The 18,702-nt window shown below is 41.1% G+C and overlaps 7 protein-coding genes across 7 annotated transcripts; 5 read left to right on the top strand and 2 right to left on the bottom strand.

The window, feature by feature from the left end:
* Positions 1-923: 923 nt before the first annotated feature.
* On the top strand, positions 924-2,184 carry BDB00DRAFT_272016 (uncharacterized protein). Its single transcript, XM_053116741.1, has 4 exons — positions 924-1,503; positions 1,577-1,791; positions 1,870-1,987; positions 2,063-2,184. The coding sequence occupies exons 1-3, from the start codon at positions 1,116-1,118 to the stop codon at positions 1,885-1,887; spliced, it is 621 nt and encodes a 206-aa protein (XP_052981385.1). The 5' UTR covers positions 924-1,115; the 3' UTR covers positions 1,888-1,987; positions 2,063-2,184.
* Positions 2,023-3,653, top strand: BDB00DRAFT_271871 (uncharacterized protein). The gene is made up of 7 exons (XM_053116740.1): positions 2,023-2,212; positions 2,286-2,428; positions 2,496-2,604; positions 2,669-2,933; positions 3,002-3,277; positions 3,345-3,452; positions 3,536-3,653. Exons 1-7 carry the CDS (start codon positions 2,096-2,098, stop codon positions 3,583-3,585), a joined length of 1,068 nt encoding a protein of 355 aa, XP_052981384.1. The 5' UTR covers positions 2,023-2,095; the 3' UTR covers positions 3,586-3,653.
* A 1,067-nt stretch (positions 3,654-4,720) lies between these two features.
* Positions 4,721-5,866, bottom strand: BDB00DRAFT_786697 (uncharacterized protein; the record flags this gene model as incomplete). Its single annotated transcript, XM_053120630.1, has 2 exons — positions 4,721-5,783; positions 5,847-5,866. The coding sequence occupies 2 exons, from the start codon at positions 5,864-5,866 to the stop codon at positions 4,721-4,723; spliced, it is 1,083 nt and encodes a 360-aa protein (XP_052981383.1).
* Positions 5,867-10,220: 4,354 nt separating this feature from the next.
* On the bottom strand, positions 10,221-12,255 carry BDB00DRAFT_870833 (uncharacterized protein; the record flags this gene model as incomplete). The annotated part of the gene is made up of 6 exons (XM_053126756.1): positions 10,221-10,450; positions 10,539-10,745; positions 10,813-10,923; positions 10,995-11,297; positions 11,367-11,958; positions 12,193-12,255. 6 exons carry the CDS (start codon positions 12,253-12,255, stop codon positions 10,221-10,223), a joined length of 1,506 nt encoding a protein of 501 aa, XP_052981382.1.
* A 2,047-nt stretch (positions 12,256-14,302) lies between these two features.
* Positions 14,303-14,834, top strand: BDB00DRAFT_815973 (uncharacterized protein; the record flags this gene model as incomplete). The annotated part of the gene is made up of 2 exons (XM_053122956.1): positions 14,303-14,593; positions 14,649-14,834. A coding segment is annotated over one exon (291 nt), but the record flags the coding sequence as incomplete, so codon positions are not given.
* A 921-nt stretch (positions 14,835-15,755) lies between these two features.
* BDB00DRAFT_271652 (uncharacterized protein) lies at positions 15,756-17,937 on the top strand. Its single transcript, XM_053116739.1, has 11 exons — positions 15,756-15,887; positions 15,952-16,133; positions 16,200-16,256; positions 16,326-16,397; positions 16,484-16,552; positions 16,632-16,765; positions 16,850-17,024; positions 17,095-17,222; positions 17,310-17,427; positions 17,502-17,785; positions 17,884-17,937. Exons 1-10 carry the CDS (start codon positions 15,869-15,871, stop codon positions 17,505-17,507), a joined length of 960 nt encoding a protein of 319 aa, XP_052981380.1. The 5' UTR covers positions 15,756-15,868; the 3' UTR covers positions 17,508-17,785; positions 17,884-17,937.
* On the top strand, positions 17,382-18,319 carry BDB00DRAFT_271649 (uncharacterized protein). Its single transcript, XM_053116738.1, has 3 exons — positions 17,382-17,785; positions 17,884-18,035; positions 18,117-18,319. Exons 1-3 carry the CDS (start codon positions 17,536-17,538, stop codon positions 18,267-18,269), a joined length of 555 nt encoding a protein of 184 aa, XP_052981379.1. The 5' UTR covers positions 17,382-17,535; the 3' UTR covers positions 18,270-18,319.
* The last annotated feature ends 383 nt before the right edge of the window (positions 18,320-18,702 follow it).

The following is an 18,702-nucleotide window of genomic DNA, read 5'->3' as shown; positions in this document are numbered from 1 at the left end:
TAACTCGGTCACCTTCTCCAGACATGTCCATTCGTCATCTGTCAAGAAGTATCCTTGAAGGGCCTCGAGATTCCGGCACGTCGTATTGTATGCACGCTTGGCTGTAAGAGCTCTTTGGAGCATGGCATATGTGGAATTCCAACGAGTGCGAACGTCCAATACCAGCTCACGGCGATCTTCAATCTCGTCCTGATCTACGGCTTCGTCGTTATCGTCGGTAGTTGGATGTTGGTGGGCAACGACCTTGAACGAGCTATGATAATGATCCAGTCTTTGTGGAGACGCTCTGATGGCAACAATCCCTTTGCGAAGCTTACGCAACGTTTTGCCTAAGGTAAATTAAGTTTAATTACTATACACATGTTGATGGGTGGATATTGCTTTTTTTTGCTTATTTACCTGCATTGATGGTTGTAGTTATTTCTTGGTTGTCACTGTCCAAGGCTTGCTCTGCATTGTCGTACGCTTCCGCTTCTAAACCTTTGTGGAAGATCGCTTGCACCGCCAAATTGATTATATGCGTGATGCAGGGGATACGATTCTCTTCGGCATCAAAGACATCGCGTCCAACAGCAAGTTCAATCTCTGTGGCCATTGTCGTCATATTGGATGCATTGTCGGTAGTCAGAAAGAACGGCTTGGACACGAGGTTCCAATCGTTCAAAACTTTCAGGAACGCCCCCGCCATGTTGGCACCAGTGTGAGGGCTGGAGAGAAGCTGGAGACCTAAGGCAATGGATTGTTGGTTCCAGTCGTCATCGATCCAGTGGGCAGTGATACCAAGAAACGAAACCTTCCATTCACTTGTCCAAGCATCGACAGTGTATGAGAGGCACGGCTGAGCTTGCAGGATGACATCAATACGGCTTCACTGAACCTGGTACATGGTAAGCAAATCACGGGAGGCAGTACTGTCGCTTGATCCTAGTAATACTCCGGCCCCTGTCGCTAGTGTCGTTTTATAACTTGCGGTTTCTAGACTATTTGGTCTAACCGCAAGAACCGCAAAAACCGCAAACTGCGGTAATTGAATCGTGTGACCCAGACTTTGATATGTAGCAGTATTAACTCCCATAATACATGACTTCCCCTCCTTCTCCGTAGTTCCAATAAACATGCCTCCCAAACGTGCACGAGGATTTGGCAACAAACGCGTCTCATCTTTTGCAAGTCTTAAGAGCAACGGAGCGAGAAAAGTAATCAGGATCACGCAGCCTTTGGATCTTGGAGGCACTTTGAGTGTCCCACCTGTAGTTCAGCCAGCGTCCAAGCGATCGCCCATGCGCGATGAGAACACAAATTCTTCGAACAAGAGAAGAAAAGCTGACAATCGTGCTCAAAGCTGGGCAAACATTCTACCTTCCCTTCTTACAGCTTATAAGCAAGGTTATGGTATTGAGGAGCCTGCACCTCAGGCGCTGGTTCCCATTGACGATCCTCTGCTTTGCCATTGTCCTGAAAGCAAGCGAAAGGAAAAGACTGTTACTTGTATTTACAAGTGCGGTGCGTATAAAAGGAAATCATATCTTTGAAACAAAGGAAGAATATGTTACTGATGTTAACATGTATGCTTCAGGTATCCGTACTGCCACAGTTAAATATTGCAGCGAGTGCCCAGATCATTCGTTGCCGTTGGTATTGATGCGCCGCCACCTGTTTCCCATGACACCATCAGGGCCGAATCACGCTGTTCATATCGAGCAAATGCGCAGTTTTCATAACCTGCACTACATTTGCCGTGTTTCGGTCCATTCCATTGCAAGTTGGGCCCAAGCAGAGTATCATCAAAAGGTATTTTTTCCGGTGAAAGCGTTATTGGACAAGTGTCACTTATAGTTGATTATTCATGTAGCTTCCGATTGCTGCTAGCTTCAAGCAACGTCTTAGTGAAGCACTTCCAATGTATGGAAGGTTAATGCTTAACTTGGAAAAGGAGCTTAGAGACGATTGCGATCTTGAGAGGGCTTGTCCAGCATGCAAATACAAGGTAAACTTTTGCACGATTAGTGTTAGCATATAATTACTTTCATATACTGAGCTGATGACCTGATATTTCTGCTAGTCCGGGTCCAAGATTGTTGCTGCAGATGGCAACATGCAACTACGCAGATTCAAAAAAGCACAGGATCCGAAAGACGTGGTATTTGCTGGCCAAGAAGAAGTAGATTGGTATTGGGTGAAAAATCGCCAAGTTGTCCCGTATGGTGGATCAGTAAGTCTAAACGATTTGAGCGATAAAAATTGCAATTGTATGCAGCTGAAATACTAAAAATTCATGTATTCAGGCAACTGATGGATGCAGTACTTGGCAAGCTCTTGAAAAGGGACGTGGCCGGATGGACCATCTTGATCAGAATGGTGCATTCGCATGCACTTGTGGTCACGGTCTTCCTTTGGCCATGATCGACATAACAACAGCCGGTGAACAGTGAGTATGATGATACGATGATGTCAAGATTATCGAAAGACTGATTCTCTTATCTATAAATCACTAGGTTCACCTATGTTCTCAGCTGTTTAAAAAAAGTATCTGAGATGCCATTGTATGGATCAGACATCCGCATCATGTACGATGTTGGCTGTAAAATTCGCAAGGCCCTGCAGGTGAGTTTTGTTGGACTCTTTTCATTAAGTTTAAACATCGATAAACTTGTGTATTGGTTATTAGGAAACGGAATGCTTGGACAGTATAAAGGATGTACCTATTGCGGTCGGCATTTTCCATATCACTGGTCATTCGCCAGAATGCCAGATCCACTTTCATCCTCGCCTCAAAGAGGGGTGGGGAATACAGGATGGGGAGCATCTCGAGCGGCTTTGGTCCTTCCTCAACGGATTTGTGGCCATGACACGTAACATGTCGTCTCTCAACAGACGGCTTACTCTGACTATTGCTCTTGACTTCTTTACCGAGCAGCGAATAGACAACCTTGGTACCGAGTCTCTCATGATCATTTTTAAAAACTGCGTTGCTCTTTGCTAATAATGAACTTACTACTAGGTGTGAACCTCCGACGTAGGTTCGAACGCGCGGTGGAACTCAAAGCTGACGCTTTGGAAGCACTAAGGAACGCCGGTATTGAAGAGAATGATAACATTTCCATTGCCTTAATGGCAATGAAATGGCAGGACCATTTGGATGAGACGGTTCAGAGAGAAACAAGCAATACAGGACGAGGTGGAAGGTTTGGCGTCTCTAGCAGAGCCATAGAGAACTTGCGTCTTGCCATCGCCATTTACGATTTAATCGAACAGGCATTCAAACAACAGGGCAATGGTAATTAGCTATCAAGGATGTCTTAATGGGGTTAATGACTAATTTGCATTATGCCATTATTTTCTAGGTCACAATCGTACGCAAAACCTTGCAGCGCAAAGAAAAGCCGCTCGTAAGCAGGTTGATATCAAATTTGACCAGTATATCGAGAAATTAACAAGAGCTCCAATTTTTGGTAAGTTTATCAGAATACATATACATACACTGAAGCTGTTATTAAAGGGTACAATTATAACGACAGGCTATGACTTGTACAAGGATTCAAACACTGTGTTGAAAAAGAACAGCCACTTTCGTTTCCGCTGTAACATCATTTCTCCTGTGGAAAACGATGCACCCTATGACGCTTTCCATGGTTTAAAAAGAGCCAACGAAGAGCTCGAAATTTTGAAGGTAATAAATCGCGCGTAAGAAACTGAGCAATGTATCTGCGACTCTAATATGCAAACAAACAAAAAAGGACGAAGCTGCTTCAGTTATTAGATTCGGCGATGACGTCGTGAAGAAGCGTCAAGACGCCATTGCATCTGTACCGGAAAACTTGCAAGTACCTTTGAGCGCCGGATTCTGGTACGAGAGACAAGGCATGGTGGTTATATTGAAGCGGAAGTTGGAGAGAGCCGAGACATGGGTGAAAGATCAGAAGCGGCTATTAGCCAAAATTGCTGATGGATCAGCTTTCAACGGCACCGCTACGCAGTCCAGACTTGCATCGACAACAGTACGACAGCCAAACGAAGATGATAACGAAGATGATGAAGAAGGTGAAGGTGACCAGGAGACAGTAGAGCTGGCACCCGAGTTGCAAGGAGAGAATGAGAACGATGACGATGACGAAGAGTGGATCGATGAAGATGACAACATGTTCGAGAGCATTTTCGCTGCCGATGAAGTTCCGGTATAAAAAAAGTAGTAAATATATCAACAAAACTAAGATCAAATGTTACTGTTGTTATGGTTAGATATCTTTAGAAGTTATCCCGATCGATGTTTGGCTACAGCGTCTGCAGGCAATCTCTAATCAATGGGTGTATACTACCATGGAAAACAGAATGCATCGGCACTATCGATTATGCATGTAGGTGTTCAACGCATACTTCGTTAGTGAAACTTACCGTTGCAAAACAATTAGGTAAACGGAAAATATTATGGATAAAGCGATTGATTGTATTCTAGCGCTAGCACTTACTGCTGCTGGTTTGAGGGCTATCTTTTCATGAAACGTACTGAGTAGCATTATTTAGCTTTTACCGTTTGTCATTCGGTTCCCCCAAGGGCGGGAGACGAAGAGCTACAAAAAGTTAAGTATAAAACATAGATACTCATTCGAACAAGCGTAATAAATTGCAACATCATAAATCAAGATCCATTTGCTCGCTCACCTACAATCGATTGTATATGAAAGCCAGTAAAAGATGATGTAGATAGTTTTAAAATGTGCATCTAGAACATAAAGTCTTTTTCTCTTCTCTCCAATCCTCCATCATCATCACTAATATACCCGTCACTCTGCTCAATACCAGTGCTGCAATCTTCCTCCGTTTCTCCCTCTCCTCCTACTCCTTCTCCTGCCTCTAAGCTGGCCGGGTGCCGCTTGTACAAGAGTCTGGCCCACTCCTTCTCTCTTGACTCGCGTAATATATTGGAATACGACACGCGGTCGCCGTCGCCGTGATCGTCATCGTCAGTGGCGTTTCCTCGCTCGATACCACAGTCAGAAGTGGCGCGCATCAACAAGGGGTTGCCAATCCACCGGAAAGCGCGGAACTTGGGGCCATAGTTGGCTAAAAACTTGGGCGCCCTGTCACTCAATGCATTTCTGACCGCATCGTTGACGCTCAGCGTATCCCTGCCGGACAGTTGACTGTAGGCATCATACGCATCTTCCATGAACAAGTTGCCAAAGAAGTGTTCGTATGTTGGGTCAAACACTGACCGTCCTTCTAGGGCACATAGTTTGTACACGGCGTACTTCCAGCAGTCACCAAACTTCTTACGGCTTTCAGCAATGGTCGGCTCGTTTTCAATTTGATCGATTGTAGCATCAATATGTTCAAACATTTTGAGGTACGCGTGATGCCAACTTTCTGCACCGATCAACGAAACGAGCTTGTTCAGGTACTTTTTTGCAGCTTCGTCCCGCCTTTGCCCCTTGTATACCAGCGATTTGGCAAGAGCGCGCTTCCTTTCATTTTGCCTCTTGTTCAAGATACGTAGCGTTCCAGATATCGTCTTTTTAGGACCAGGCTTGACTGGCTCGAACCGCACTTTGTGGACATCAACTAGGTGCCGCTTATAGGTGTGGTCTGCTACAAACTGCGTAGAGCAGTTGATGCAATAGTTATGCAACGGATACTGCGTTGGGTTATATTTGTCGGAGTACCACGTTTCCGTTGGCATGCCGGGTGTCATAGAGGCGCGGCGCGGGCGACCACAAGGCAAAGTGGATTGAGGTGGAGGTGGTAAGGATGGAGTGGAAAAGACAGCGTCGTTGAGCGCGTATTGGCTACTGCTCAGATATTAGTATATACCATTACCACGATAAATCAATTTCCTTGAATAAACATACCTGGGAGGAGTTGGAGACATAGTTTTCGAGCAAGAAACGCAGTAGGAATATCAAGAAGGCTTTGAGCTCGTGGACCGTAAAAAAGACAGCTTATATAACAAAGTATGAATGAGCTCCGATTAAAACTGCAATCTCTCATCACACCTTTTTAAGTCAAGTGAAAGGCGTACTGTATTAAGTGCGTAAGTACGAAGTTGAAAAAGAAACACGCTATATGAAGATGTAAGATTAATCACAGTAAAACCTAGAATGATACATTGCCAGGGGTGCGCATATAGGTAGTTTATAGTGGTGGTAGCCAGTGCTCTTTTTATGTGAAGCAACTCATTCATCGATTTTATCGCGGAGCCAGAAGTGCCTGTCATAGTTGCAACTCTGACAGCTGCTTTTTCTGACGTTGTAACTAAGCAATTCGGTGCTGCTTATTTGCGAGAAGCATTATCATTTTCGCCTGTTACTTGCTTGCTCCGGGATAAAGCTATTAGTAAACGCCAATCAAACATATTTGTAATAACTATACACATTATGAAGAGCAAAAATCATATCAGTTGATAAGTATAATGTTATTTCTGATAAAGAGCAGACCAGTGATCAGCTTCTAGTTGCTAACTTGGCTTTATCATATGGATGAAGTATAGTTTGGTTTATGAAGAAGGGGCAAGAACTAGTAGTACTATTTGTTTATCCCTCATTAATATATAATACTCAAGTAAAGTAACGTTGTAGTTGATTATACGTATACGGTAATATTTTTTTACTTTTACCACGATGCAAGTATAATCTGTGCCATCGACTGTAATCATCATACAGATGTTATACTTTTATAGATGTATGTTGTTGCTGCATATGTACAGTATATGTGTATATACCTATCTTTCTTCGTTTTTCTTATCACAAAATATTCATGATGAATTGTTCATTTACTACCGTTCAACATTTTGTCGAGTAAAGATCATTACATAGGTCCCATAAACGTACTCAAAGCACAGTTTACTCAGTTATATTTGTGCGTACTGTATTAAGAAGTAGATTGACTAGTGTCTGTGTTCTTGATATAGGAATATGTGAGACTGAATACTGTAGATCACATCTCTGCTCTTTTATAGTAATGGCAAATGCAGATCAAGCATATGCTGGAATCAATTGAGTAGACCTTTCGGTAGTAACAATTTAATATACTGTATATAGACTGTTGATGGGCTTATGTCTACTAAAATGAAATGTATCTTCCTTGAATGTAGTTCAATATAAGCAACTGACATGATTATGGTGTACTTACTGACATGCTCCTGCCATAGAATTGCAACTTGGTGGGTCCGTCTGTCATAGTTGCAACCCTGCCAGGTACGTATGCTATGTTGCGACTCACAAAAATAATAAGGGCATCTACGTTTTAACAAGGCATGACTGTGTATTACAGTTTAACTCAAGCAAAGCAAAGTAATATGCTGTTATAAACTGCGTTTCTCAATATAAGGGTATGTTGATCAACGTTGATAAACTTAGTTCTTAAAAGACCAAGACATACAGTTGCAACTTGGTGGGTCCGTCTGTCGTAGTTGCAACCCTGCCAGGTACGTATGCTACGTTGCAACTCAGCAAGAATAAGGGCATCTACCACGATTTTAATAAGGCAAGGCTGTAAATTACAGTTTAACTCAAGTAAACCAAAGTAATATGCTTTTATAAAATGCCTTTCTCAATATAAAGGTATTTTGATCGACGTCGATAAACTTAGTTCTCAAAAAATATAGACATATAGTTGCAACGTGGTGAGTCCGTCTGTCATAGTTGCAATCGTGACAGATGCTTTGGCTGGGTTGAAACACTGCCAAATCAAAGTGTCAAGGTTCAATCTTCATCGCAAAGAATAGCTGCAACAAGCGTGCGCATCTATTATAGCTAAAATAAGTCGGTACGTCTGTTATTTTGTACCTATAAAAGTGGGTGGCTTCTCAGTATAATCATCTGTTCGTAATTATTACGTATACTGTGCCAGTCATTAAACCTATTAGACTTTGTAACAATGTCAAATGAAAAGCACTCTAGTACATACTATACATAGCGGAGCTCAAAGTGATAGCAAGTAAAAAGCATCTCTGCAAAGATACATTTGTAAGTGGCTGGCTATCACTGTACGTCGATAGTAGAATGTATTAAGTGTACGCTATCTGGCATTAAGACTGAAGGATAGTAGGTTAAGCCTATACAATAGGGAGAAGCTTGCTGATTGCGCGTATGTAAATAAGCAACGAAGAGCATCATCGTTACCATTTAATCCTTCTCCTGACCCATGCTACAATGCATCTGTTTTAAGCGCTACAGTATAACCAAATTACATGAATGAACTGTCTGCAATTTACCCTAATTTTCTCACTGTAACGGAAGAAATATTTGAAGTATAAGGTACCTGATGGATGCAGCTTACCGTCCTTAAACGAGCAGTAGATAAGTACAACGTTTGGTTTGTTGATGCTTTGCTCTGTGTCTATTTGTAAAGATAATAAGATCTGCCGCTGTATATAGAACTTTATCGCTTCTTTCTATGTAAAATGGTCGTTGTAGTTTAAGAGATCTTCCGTATTTTTATTTTGGCATCAATATATCTTTACATAGGTGCTTGTAGAGATCAGATTTGAGTGCGTACAGTACCTCTTTCTCACATCGTTATTATCCCGGCCTTGACATTGGTTGTAGCCATCATTGTCTATAGAGGTTCAAGCTTCAATCCATAGCACCAACGGAGATGCTTTCAATAGTATTTATTACAAACCCATAGCTCATTCATTTCATTTTAAATTCACTGAAAAGTGAGCTTATAGGAGTCGACGCGAGTGTATCCCAGAAAAAGATTATCAATCATCCATCCTTCACAATGAACTGTGCTATACCCAAAAAAACTTGCCTCGATGAAAGTGTTCATCTCTTGCAGATACTTCCTATCAACGTATGCATTATCGTAAACGTGGCTATGATAAATAATCGACCCTAAAAACAGAAAGATATGTGTATAATATGTAAATGACTACATCATTCCAGCATCGCACAAGTAGTGATCATACCATCTAACAACTCAAGTATAGTGGTAATGACTGGAAGAACCACATGATAGTCAGGAACTATTCATATTAAAAAAAATGGTATCTCACAAAGAAAGCTAAGAGACAAATAGAATTGAACTTCTATGAACTCTACTAAAGAAGATCGCCTGCTCTTGCTAATACCTTTTATCAGATATCTACTTTAAACAAACCAACAGGATTGGGTTTTTCGAGATACATTTTTGTATTGTCTGCAAGTTTGTGTGCCTCAATGTACGTACATTTTTTTTATTTCTAGTAGACTATTTCAAATTCTAAGCTCTCGTTTTTCATCTATGTCGAAGTAATACTGTAGCAAAGCGGATTACTGAAGGGATATCTCAAGAAGTGTACTTAACCTTGAGCAAATTATTGCCGCACTTCGAAAGATGGGTGCCGTCAAGTCGATGGCAGGGAATGCCGGTACACTGATGACAGAGAGCTACCATCATTAAGTTAGACAGATAGCAAGGGTGCTTTCATCGATGCCACCTACCCACTTGCTATAGGAGTCACCATGACAGTAATATGTATGTTGTATCTGCTCATTGTCATCAAAAGAGGTGGATAATGTGTATGAGATGCATGTATAACTAATAGACTTAACATTCTCTTGTTTTTAGCCTACAAGTTATCATTGAGCTAACACTTCACTGACAGTAGACTTGCCCTTTGTGGAAATAATGTAAAATCTTTAAAGAATACTTGTGCAGTATCATTGGATACGTTAGATAGAGCCATGCCACCCTACCATCCCCTCTTTTGAGGTGAAAATTATTATTAAAAGTTGTTTGTTAGACGGTTCGTTTCTGAGCAAAAGGAGCTCACACTTTGCCGTATAGATGTTCCCGCGCGAAAAGAAATCATAACGACTAGCTAGTAATAATAAATATCGAAATGCTTACACTAAATTATGAATACTGAACTAAATGTAATGTTGATATGTTTTGATTTTAATTGCTTTATTCCCAGTTATGATATCAACAAAAAAATTGCTGCGTACTGCGAAGAAATACAAGTGGATCACGCTTACTTACAGCAGGAAAATATGGAGACATATACTTCGAATGTGATTAAGCGTTACATGCATGTCTTTAAGTACCATCGCTTCTCCCTATGTACACATCATGAACTTACCAAGACATACCGCAGCCATACTATTTCATAGTCTTAAACTCCCACTAAAGTCCTTCCAGCAATGCAAGTGTAGAGTAGTTCAAGTGGTCCTAGCAATTTGTCAGTGGAGGATAGTAGAAAAGGTATTTTTTTGAACAAGAAGAAGGAGAAGAAGGCTTTAATCATGTTGTCGCTGCTGTTGTGGCGCCTTCACAAACTTGAGCTCACCCGATACCAGCCGACGCTCGATTTCATCTCGTTCATGCTGCAGTAAACGGCTGGGGTTGACGCGTTCGGTTCCTTCAGGCCAGCCTGACATGACAATATCGCGATACATTGCTTTGTCTTGCCATGCCATTTTTCTTCCTTCTGGGAGAGCAATTTGGTAATTCTCAAATATTGCTTGTCCTAAGGTAAAACGTATTAAAAAGGTATTCGTACGTCGAGATCCACAAAGTCAGGTCGTTGACACTCCTAATCTATAATAAAAACGTACGGTACTTCTGGGCAATGATATTCCTCAATTTCTGCACTCCATCATGTTGAGCCGTTCGGGGCCTTTGGGTCGTCATGGATGGCACTTGATTCGGGCCCGAGGAAATAGATGTCACAGGAGCAGCAGTGCTATCGGTTGCGGATGCGGATGCGGATGCGGAGGAAGAAGAGGAGGGTTGTTGGGTGGAAGTATCATTCTTGGACGCAGCTTCAGTGATAGATGAGCATACATGTAGTTGGTACAAAAAAATTGAAGTAGAGCAAAATAAGCTTACCAAGCTGTTTGTTGTATTGAAGCATTTGATCTTTGAAATGGTGACTGAAATTTTTCCCATTCAAATCAATTGCTCCTGCTTGCATCAAGCTCCAGAAGTGCATCCCGCCATCTAAGTTTTGTTCATCAGAAATTGATAAGATAAATATCGCGTTCATTTATAATAGAACCACAGAATGTTACCAGAGCCATATCCATCCTGATCGGGTTGGATAGCGTTGTTAATGTTGCATGGTGCGACAAAACAGATTCCTTCCACACCACATTCTTCTCTCAACATTGTCAAGTTACGGGTAAGGTAACCTGACAGTTTAACAAAAGCGCTTCTTTTCTTTTGCAGCTCAGAAGCGGGTTGCTGCTTGTTATGCTCGTCAGCCATTTCCTGGTAGAAAGCTTTATCTTCCCAGCTAAGACTGTTCCACATCGAGGCCTTTTCGCTCATGATGCTGCCTATTTGGCTGCGATCATGCTTATACCGTTTGCGGTCTGGTGATAGTCAAATAGTACTTGTTAGCATGCATCGATCTACAAATAAGTAACTTAAAAAATGTTTACGACCTTGTTCGAGATACAACTCTTTTTGAAACATATTGTATGCAGTGACCTTTCCAGCGTTCTTTCGAAGAAAAGGCAACTTTGGTGCATCCAAGGACTTTACATCCTCTCCGTACTTCTCGGCAATCGCGGCACGGCGAGTCCTCCACTGCTCAGTGAGCTGCTTCTCCATTGCCGCAATCTCGGCTTTCATGGTCGCGTTTTCTCCAGCAAAACTAGAAGATGCTGCCTCGTCAGCCTGCTGCACGGTTCTGACATCGCGAAGAGCCTTCAAGCGAGCGATTTCGCTTTTAAGCGCACAAGAACGCTGCACATCACCTCCCGTATTGGTCACGAGGAATCCCACCACGTTTTCCTCAGTCTCGAGGAAACGCTTTTCCACCTCGCTTCTGAGGCGCTGCTCCTTAGAAAAAATTGCAAGGGCGTACGTGTACAGAGGGATGAGGTTGGTGTCGTTGTTTGGGAGCATTGTCATTAAGATGCAGTGTAATAAAAACGAATAGTTAATTTTGCACCAGCCCTGGACTGAGGTCAAATCATTCAACAGCCGAAGTTTGCGGTTTTTGCGGTTTTTGCGGTTAGACCAAATAGTCTAAACCGCAAAGCTCTATCAGTGACTATAGCAGTCTTGGCGGAGGGGATTTCCAGCTGATAATTGACACTTAAGCCAAGCTATATCAGCCTGTGTAACACCCTTATAGCCATCCTCACTTTTTGCAGTTCCCCACTTTTTGCTACTGCAAAAACGGGGGTCCACTGTATAAGAAATAAAGCGTGTAAGAGCCTCGACACTAACGAATCAATATATTTACTACAAGAGATATACCTTCAATCGATGAAACTCGTCGATTTGCGTAAAGGCAGCTAGGGAATTGCCACCCGAGGACATTATCGCCTTTTTTATTGTTGGCATGCATCCCTTCGACTCTGTTGGTGCTTTCATCTTCAAAATGAGTTACATACATGAGTGAGGTAATTGTCTAACCACTTGTCTTTGGAAGCAAGCTTTCTGTACTACGAAAACATGTTAAATCTCAAGTAGCATGTGGTCAAAAAATCCCCATGCTTGTTCAATATTACACACCTGTGAAAATAATCCTTGAGAACGTCGGGTCTTTTTGCCATTTGAGCAGCCTCCTTATGCATCTTCATTGCCTTTATCTCGAGCTTATCGTTTGATATTTTGGATCGCGTATCGTTGAACTTGTCTTGATATTCACTAGCCATTAAAAAATTATTAGCTTTTCCAAGTTCCTCGTAACCATGACATCAAAAAGCTTGCGTAGGTTGACCCTGAAGTTGCGTCGTACATGGATTTTGCATTTTGACGTTGGAAAAACGCGGTCAAGAGCACCGGTTACGGCAGATTCACTGTCAGCTACAAGCACACCAGGGGACGAGAACTGATCAACTGGCCAAACCACATTTTGAAGCTTGCGAATCACCCAATCGTAGCTGTCATTGTTTTCCTCTGTTAATCAGCAACCAGCAATGCAAAAACTTCATCAAATGCGGGTATCCGATATTGCCATTTCCGACAATGTTGATAAATGGTAACCGGTGCTTGTTTGTCTTATAAGTGGCGTCCACGGTAACAACTTCCGGGATTTGGCGAGCGAGTGCGGTTGCCAATATGTGCGCAAAGAAGAGAGACTGCAAAAAACGTCTGTCGCCTTGCTGTTTTGCTTTTATTGGACTCCGTACTCGTTTTCTTGAAGCTTCTGATCAGCTGGAACATTGCATGATCTGGGTCGTTGTCGAATATGCGCTGACATCTTTTGAATGAGCAACCTTGTTCTTGCTGGCAAGATAAGACAATACAGCTTTGTTGGTTACATGCGCTTGTACCGTCTTCTAAACGACCTCCTCATCATGATCGAGTCGACGGAGCATTGGGTACGAAGAAGGCTTGTTTGCTATCTCGTGGTTGTGGCCGCCTTCATAGAAAGAGACTATGTGCCATTGGTCGCTGGTCTGGTTCAAAGGACGAAGGTTCATTTAGAATTTGCAACCAAACCGTTGAGAGTCCATATGACCAGTGTCGATCTTTTTATCCTTGAATGACGCAATGGCCTCGCTCTTGTCGTCTATTATGACCATTTATCTTGTCGTAGTCTTCTGCTCTTCACATACGCCCTTGTTTGACCGGCTCACCATAATGCTTGCAAGCAATCTGGAGCTTCCTCTTATTTCCCGTCTTATTACTTCTAATATTACGCAACGGGACACCATTCTTCTTGTCCCATGCATAGCAAGCAGCCTTTGCGAGATCGAATCCATCCCACGTGGTGTTAAGTTCTTCTGAAATTGAGTTCATTGTTTTTGACATTGTGCTTAAATGAGCAGTGATGAGGAAGGTAAAAATTTTAATGAATAAAGGCGGGTATGTATCACTTCAAGTGTTCCTGAATTATTACATAATAAAACTGCCCGTCCTGTGTATAGCCATATACAACGATGAAAGGTGAAGACGTGTCTTATATATATTTCTGTTTAAGCATATACTTTGAGCTGTATTATTTCTTTACTGCAAGTTTGCATAGCTTTAGAAATAAGCTTTTTTTAAGTGACCGGTTGGAGTCAGTTTACAGTGGCCGCTCGTTATAGCGATATTCGGTATAGTGATATTTCGATATAGTGATTTGTTTTTGGATCCAAATCAAATTAAGCCGGGAATTATTACTAGTTCGCTATTGTGATATATGATATCAACCATCAGAAATAGCATTATATCGAGCGGGCCAATAGTATATTTTTGTTTATCAGAAAAGGAAAAAAGACCAGTTTGCTTTGCGCTAGTTGATATCTCAGAGTCTACTGTGCTTTGCGCATCTTTTTCTAAGAAGCCTAATTTACTGAGCGTTCAGGTTGTCTTCGACCACCATTGTTTTCAATAAATCGCTCATATACTGCTTCCTCTCTCTTTTACTGTGCAGTGGCTTCAATGCTTCCTTCTCCTCATCACCGTCTTCTCTGGTTATTCTCTTCTTCATCAACATCTACCTGTCTGTATCAGAAACAAGCCTGTGATTTATATATATGCATTTACATCAGCCGTTTATGAACGTACCTTAATTACGATCAATAGTAGCATCGTTAATGAGGTCGTCAAAAGAAGCTGGTGCATGGATATCCTCCGATTCTTCATGTGGTATCAATTCAATACCATCAACGCCACATGTTTCCTCATATATTTCCAAAATCCTAGCATCAAGCTCCTCAAATAGAAGCCTTTCAGCTTCTTCTCCAGCCTCTCTATTCTTCTTCTCCCACAGTATATTTTTTTTAGTAGTTGCATACTATCAATTTTGACAGGACGTGATTCTAGAGCTTTTTTTGTGGAGCTTGCTAAATGCCACGGGTAATCTATGTACCGAATATCATTGACGGAACGACAATTCGATAAAGTAATAATTCGATAATAGGATTTGGGTCTCACTGGGCATATCACTATAACGAGTGGCCACTGTAACTGAATTCCGAGACATGTACAGAGCAGAAATGTGTGGATGTTTGAATGTAATGCGCATAGAGATACAATAAAGTTTACGAGTATAAGAAACAAAACGAGAAAAAGAAAGAAAGTCTATTATCAATCATCCTCGGTCAACCGAGGATGTTGTGGAGTTGAGAGAGGAGGGTGAGGGTAGAAGAGAAAGCACTGTTAGCATTAAAGGCACATCATCAAAGATGAAGGCTCACTAAGTGCGCCAGGTGCTTAAGAGACAGCTTGGACGATCATGACGCGAAGAGGGGCTAGAAAGGTGAGTCCTGTGTCCAGTTCAGGTTGAAAATGAAACCGAAAGCGCTGTTGGATGTGCCTCGGTGTAAAAGATTGATCTCTATGTTTTGCACCAGACTTGCCAGCGTAAAGGACAAGAATTTTCAAAATTGTTGGAGGGAGTCATTTGCATGACAACATAATTGACAAAGCGGACTAGCATGAATGTTCGAACTATTCCGTGGAGGCGTTCAGCATGTGGGAGTGTGTAATGGATTGCGTGTTACCGAATGTTGCGGGCTGGGTGGAACATTGTCGCGTCCCAAAACTGACGCCAACGCGAGGCAGAAAGAACACCAATATTGGCTGAAAGAGGATGGGATAGTTTGGCAGTGCATAGTTGTCGGAACGCACGGATTGTCAGAGGTTCCGTGCTGCTGATGTCATGAAAAGCAGGAACAAGCTGGTGACCACATCCGTGCTACCAAAGAGGCTTGAGTGGCGCCCAAGAGCGCTCGAACCAGGAAGGCGGAGACGTTAAAAAAATAACGTAGGCGAATGCGGCCTGCGATGAGAGCATCAAAAAAGCGACGAGCTTTTAGAAATAAGCTGCATTACTGTAGCTTTAACAAAGGGTGTGCATGACCAGTCCTGCCTGGGTGTGTGCAATTGGACCTGTCCAATTTTGGAAAAGGGAATTTACCAGTTGTTACGTAGCCGCGGGCTTATATCCGAACAACAAACCGGTTGTTAACCTTGCCAACTGTTTAGTAACATCACCATGCTAACCGAGTACAAAGGTAGGTTGTATAGATTTGAAACGTGTGGCTCATATATAATAATATTTTATTTGATGTTTATTAGTCAAGCTGAAGGGTTACTTAGAGTGGTGTAAAACAGCGATACGCTTTGCAAAACTATCACAATTCATCAACTTGAACAAGGATGTAGTCTTGCAGCATGTTCCAGAGCTAATAAATCCAGACGAGCTAAAATCTCTCTTGAAAAAAGATTTTAATACTCATGCAGCCAACATACTTTCCAGTGTAAGCTTTTGTTTACATTTTTTGTTCTAATTCTCAATCGCTCTTATTCACAACATTATATCATAGGCTTCTTTTGTAGCTGACGTTGGAAATGTCAATTGGGCGGAACTTGCTAAAGATAAGGTATATCTAAAGATTCCGCTGATAATCAAATATGATCGTGTAATAATCAATATTTTTCAAACTATATAGCAAGCTTATCAAGCTCAGAACAATCACAATAATAGTGATAATCTTGAAGTCAGTTATTGTACAATCAACGAGGTAATATTTATTTGCTCACGACCGAACGACAACATATTTTTCGTGTATTTACTCAATGTGTATCATTATTATTTTATTTATAACAGGATGGTGGCAGCATCGTGGCGCACGACACAAATTTGTTACAACCATTGAAGGAGTACTTGGTGAAAAAGGTATAGAAGATATAGTTCAAGCATATTCTATCTTCAAATTATTCTAACATACTTGTGATTTGGTCTGATTTTCATCCAGAAAAAGGGAGATGGACTTCATTTGCCCCCCCTTCCTCCCGCTGATACCAATGGCCTTCAAAAAGACTTATTCCGTGCTTGTTATGTCTATCTACAAATGGACAAATTGACAAAAGCACAAGAAAAACATTTACAGTAAGTTTTTTTCCTTTGTTCTGCGTTATTGCTAAGTAATAAATTAAAAGAATAAACACCAACATAATATGTAATGATATGTAGGCTTGCATTGTCTGCTGTTGTGAATACATTGAAAACTGACAAGGAAGTCAACATGAAGAAGTACATTGGTGAAATCACTTTCAGCCATTTGTCCAATATGATCAAGAGCGAGAATTTTCACAACGAATGTGTATACAACGACAAAGCGAATGATGCTGTAAAGCAAATATTTAAGGTAATATAAAAGGAGGGAGCCACAAATCCCATGTTTATCATGCTAATTTTACCGAGAACTTTGTTTCTAGGAGTATGAAGAGGGGGGTATCATGGCCGTACGAATCTATATATCTGAAGAAAAGATCAAGATGTTGAAAGCTGGAGAATATGATGGAAGCTCGGTTGTATTGAAGATTTACGATATCTTTTTATATATGTAAGGGGTTTTAATATTATTACATCGTTATCTTGATCAATGCACCATCGTTATTTGACTAATTATGTATGTATTATTAATTTTTAGATTTGACATGATCCAATTCGACTTCCAAAACAGACATAGTTATATGATGTCTGAGAATGAATCCTTTGCTCGGTGGCAATATGTTTTCCGTGTTCTTTTTCGGTGCACGATTATCCAAGTACGAACGTAAGTAAACAAAACAAAGGGCTTAGTATATTTTTATAAGCGAACTTGAATTAATACGTGCTTTAGTGGTGAGATCTTGTCCCAAGCCACAAGAGAAGAGATGAAAGAGGAAAATGGTGGTTTCGGGTGCAAAATCGACATGCTTACTCATGGAAAGGATGGAGAAGAGAACCGTGTTGAATTGGCGTCAAACGAACACAAGAAAGCAAACGCTGAGTATGATCTCATGTTCGAGCAACAATCAAAAAACATCTTGTCGAATATTTGTATACTATCACAACTGAAAAAAAGATTTGGGGTGGATATAAGCGGTTCCAGCACTGTCACACCTCTGGCAATGGATGTAATGGGTAAGATAACAAAAAGTGGTTGAAAGATGGTGTGATTCATGGTCCTAAATAAATGGAGTCATTCATTCATGTATATATCTAACATAATTGTTTTCCAGGGCTTCGTGGCTATTTATATGGTGTCTATAAGCATGAAGATGTCTTTGTTGCTGCCAAGAAATCCGACAAACACATTGTACTACCAACGACGCTTGCTGAATTTGAAGAGTTTTCTGATAATGGCAGCATCTTTCTATTATTGAATTACATGGTAAGGTTGCTTTTTCATTTTCCACACGTCTGAGAGATATTATTACAGATTGTCATGTTACTGTACTTATATATTATATAGTACTACATCGTCTCAGCAGCTGAAGAAATATTGCAAAATGCTGATAACCAAACGAAAAGAAGATTCGAAGCAATAGTGAATGATGAATATCCAGTTGACGACGCTCCTAAACTTCATTTCACATATCCCAACAAAAAAAGACACTCTACTTAATACCATCCCCTCTTATCATCACTGTACATAAAATTCTATTACATACGTTACGTATATATCATCACACCATCTAGCATCACTTCCATTTCCGTGGCTCGATCAATTTAGCCTAGGTAGCTCAATTTGGAAAATGAGGCCCTGTAAAATGATTTTTGTTGGATCAGCCATCGTCCAGAAAAAGGGATTCATTCCAGAATGCATCACTTGGAAGGAATCAACCTTTGTATCGCATGTGTAAGCTGAGAAAAGATGAAGGAGATGCGCTTGTCGTTGGTACGTATTACTTTGGTAAATATATAAAGTGTAACTGAATAAGCCAAGAAAATGTTGAAAGTTGAAAGGATACTGTATTTGTGAAGCTGCTGAAATAGAAGATGAAGATCTATTAGCATTTGCAGACATCATGCATCGCTTGTAAGTTTCTGATTGAATG

The sequence above is a fragment of the Zychaea mexicana genome, assembly GCF_025766255.1.
Source record: "Zychaea mexicana strain RSA 1403 chromosome Unknown BDB00scaffold_23, whole genome shotgun sequence".
Lineage (NCBI taxonomy): Eukaryota > Fungi > Mucoromycota > Mucoromycetes > Mucorales > Lichtheimiaceae > Zychaea > Zychaea mexicana.
Note: the sequence above shows the minus strand (reverse complement) of the source record. Positions and strands in the feature narration are given on the sequence as shown.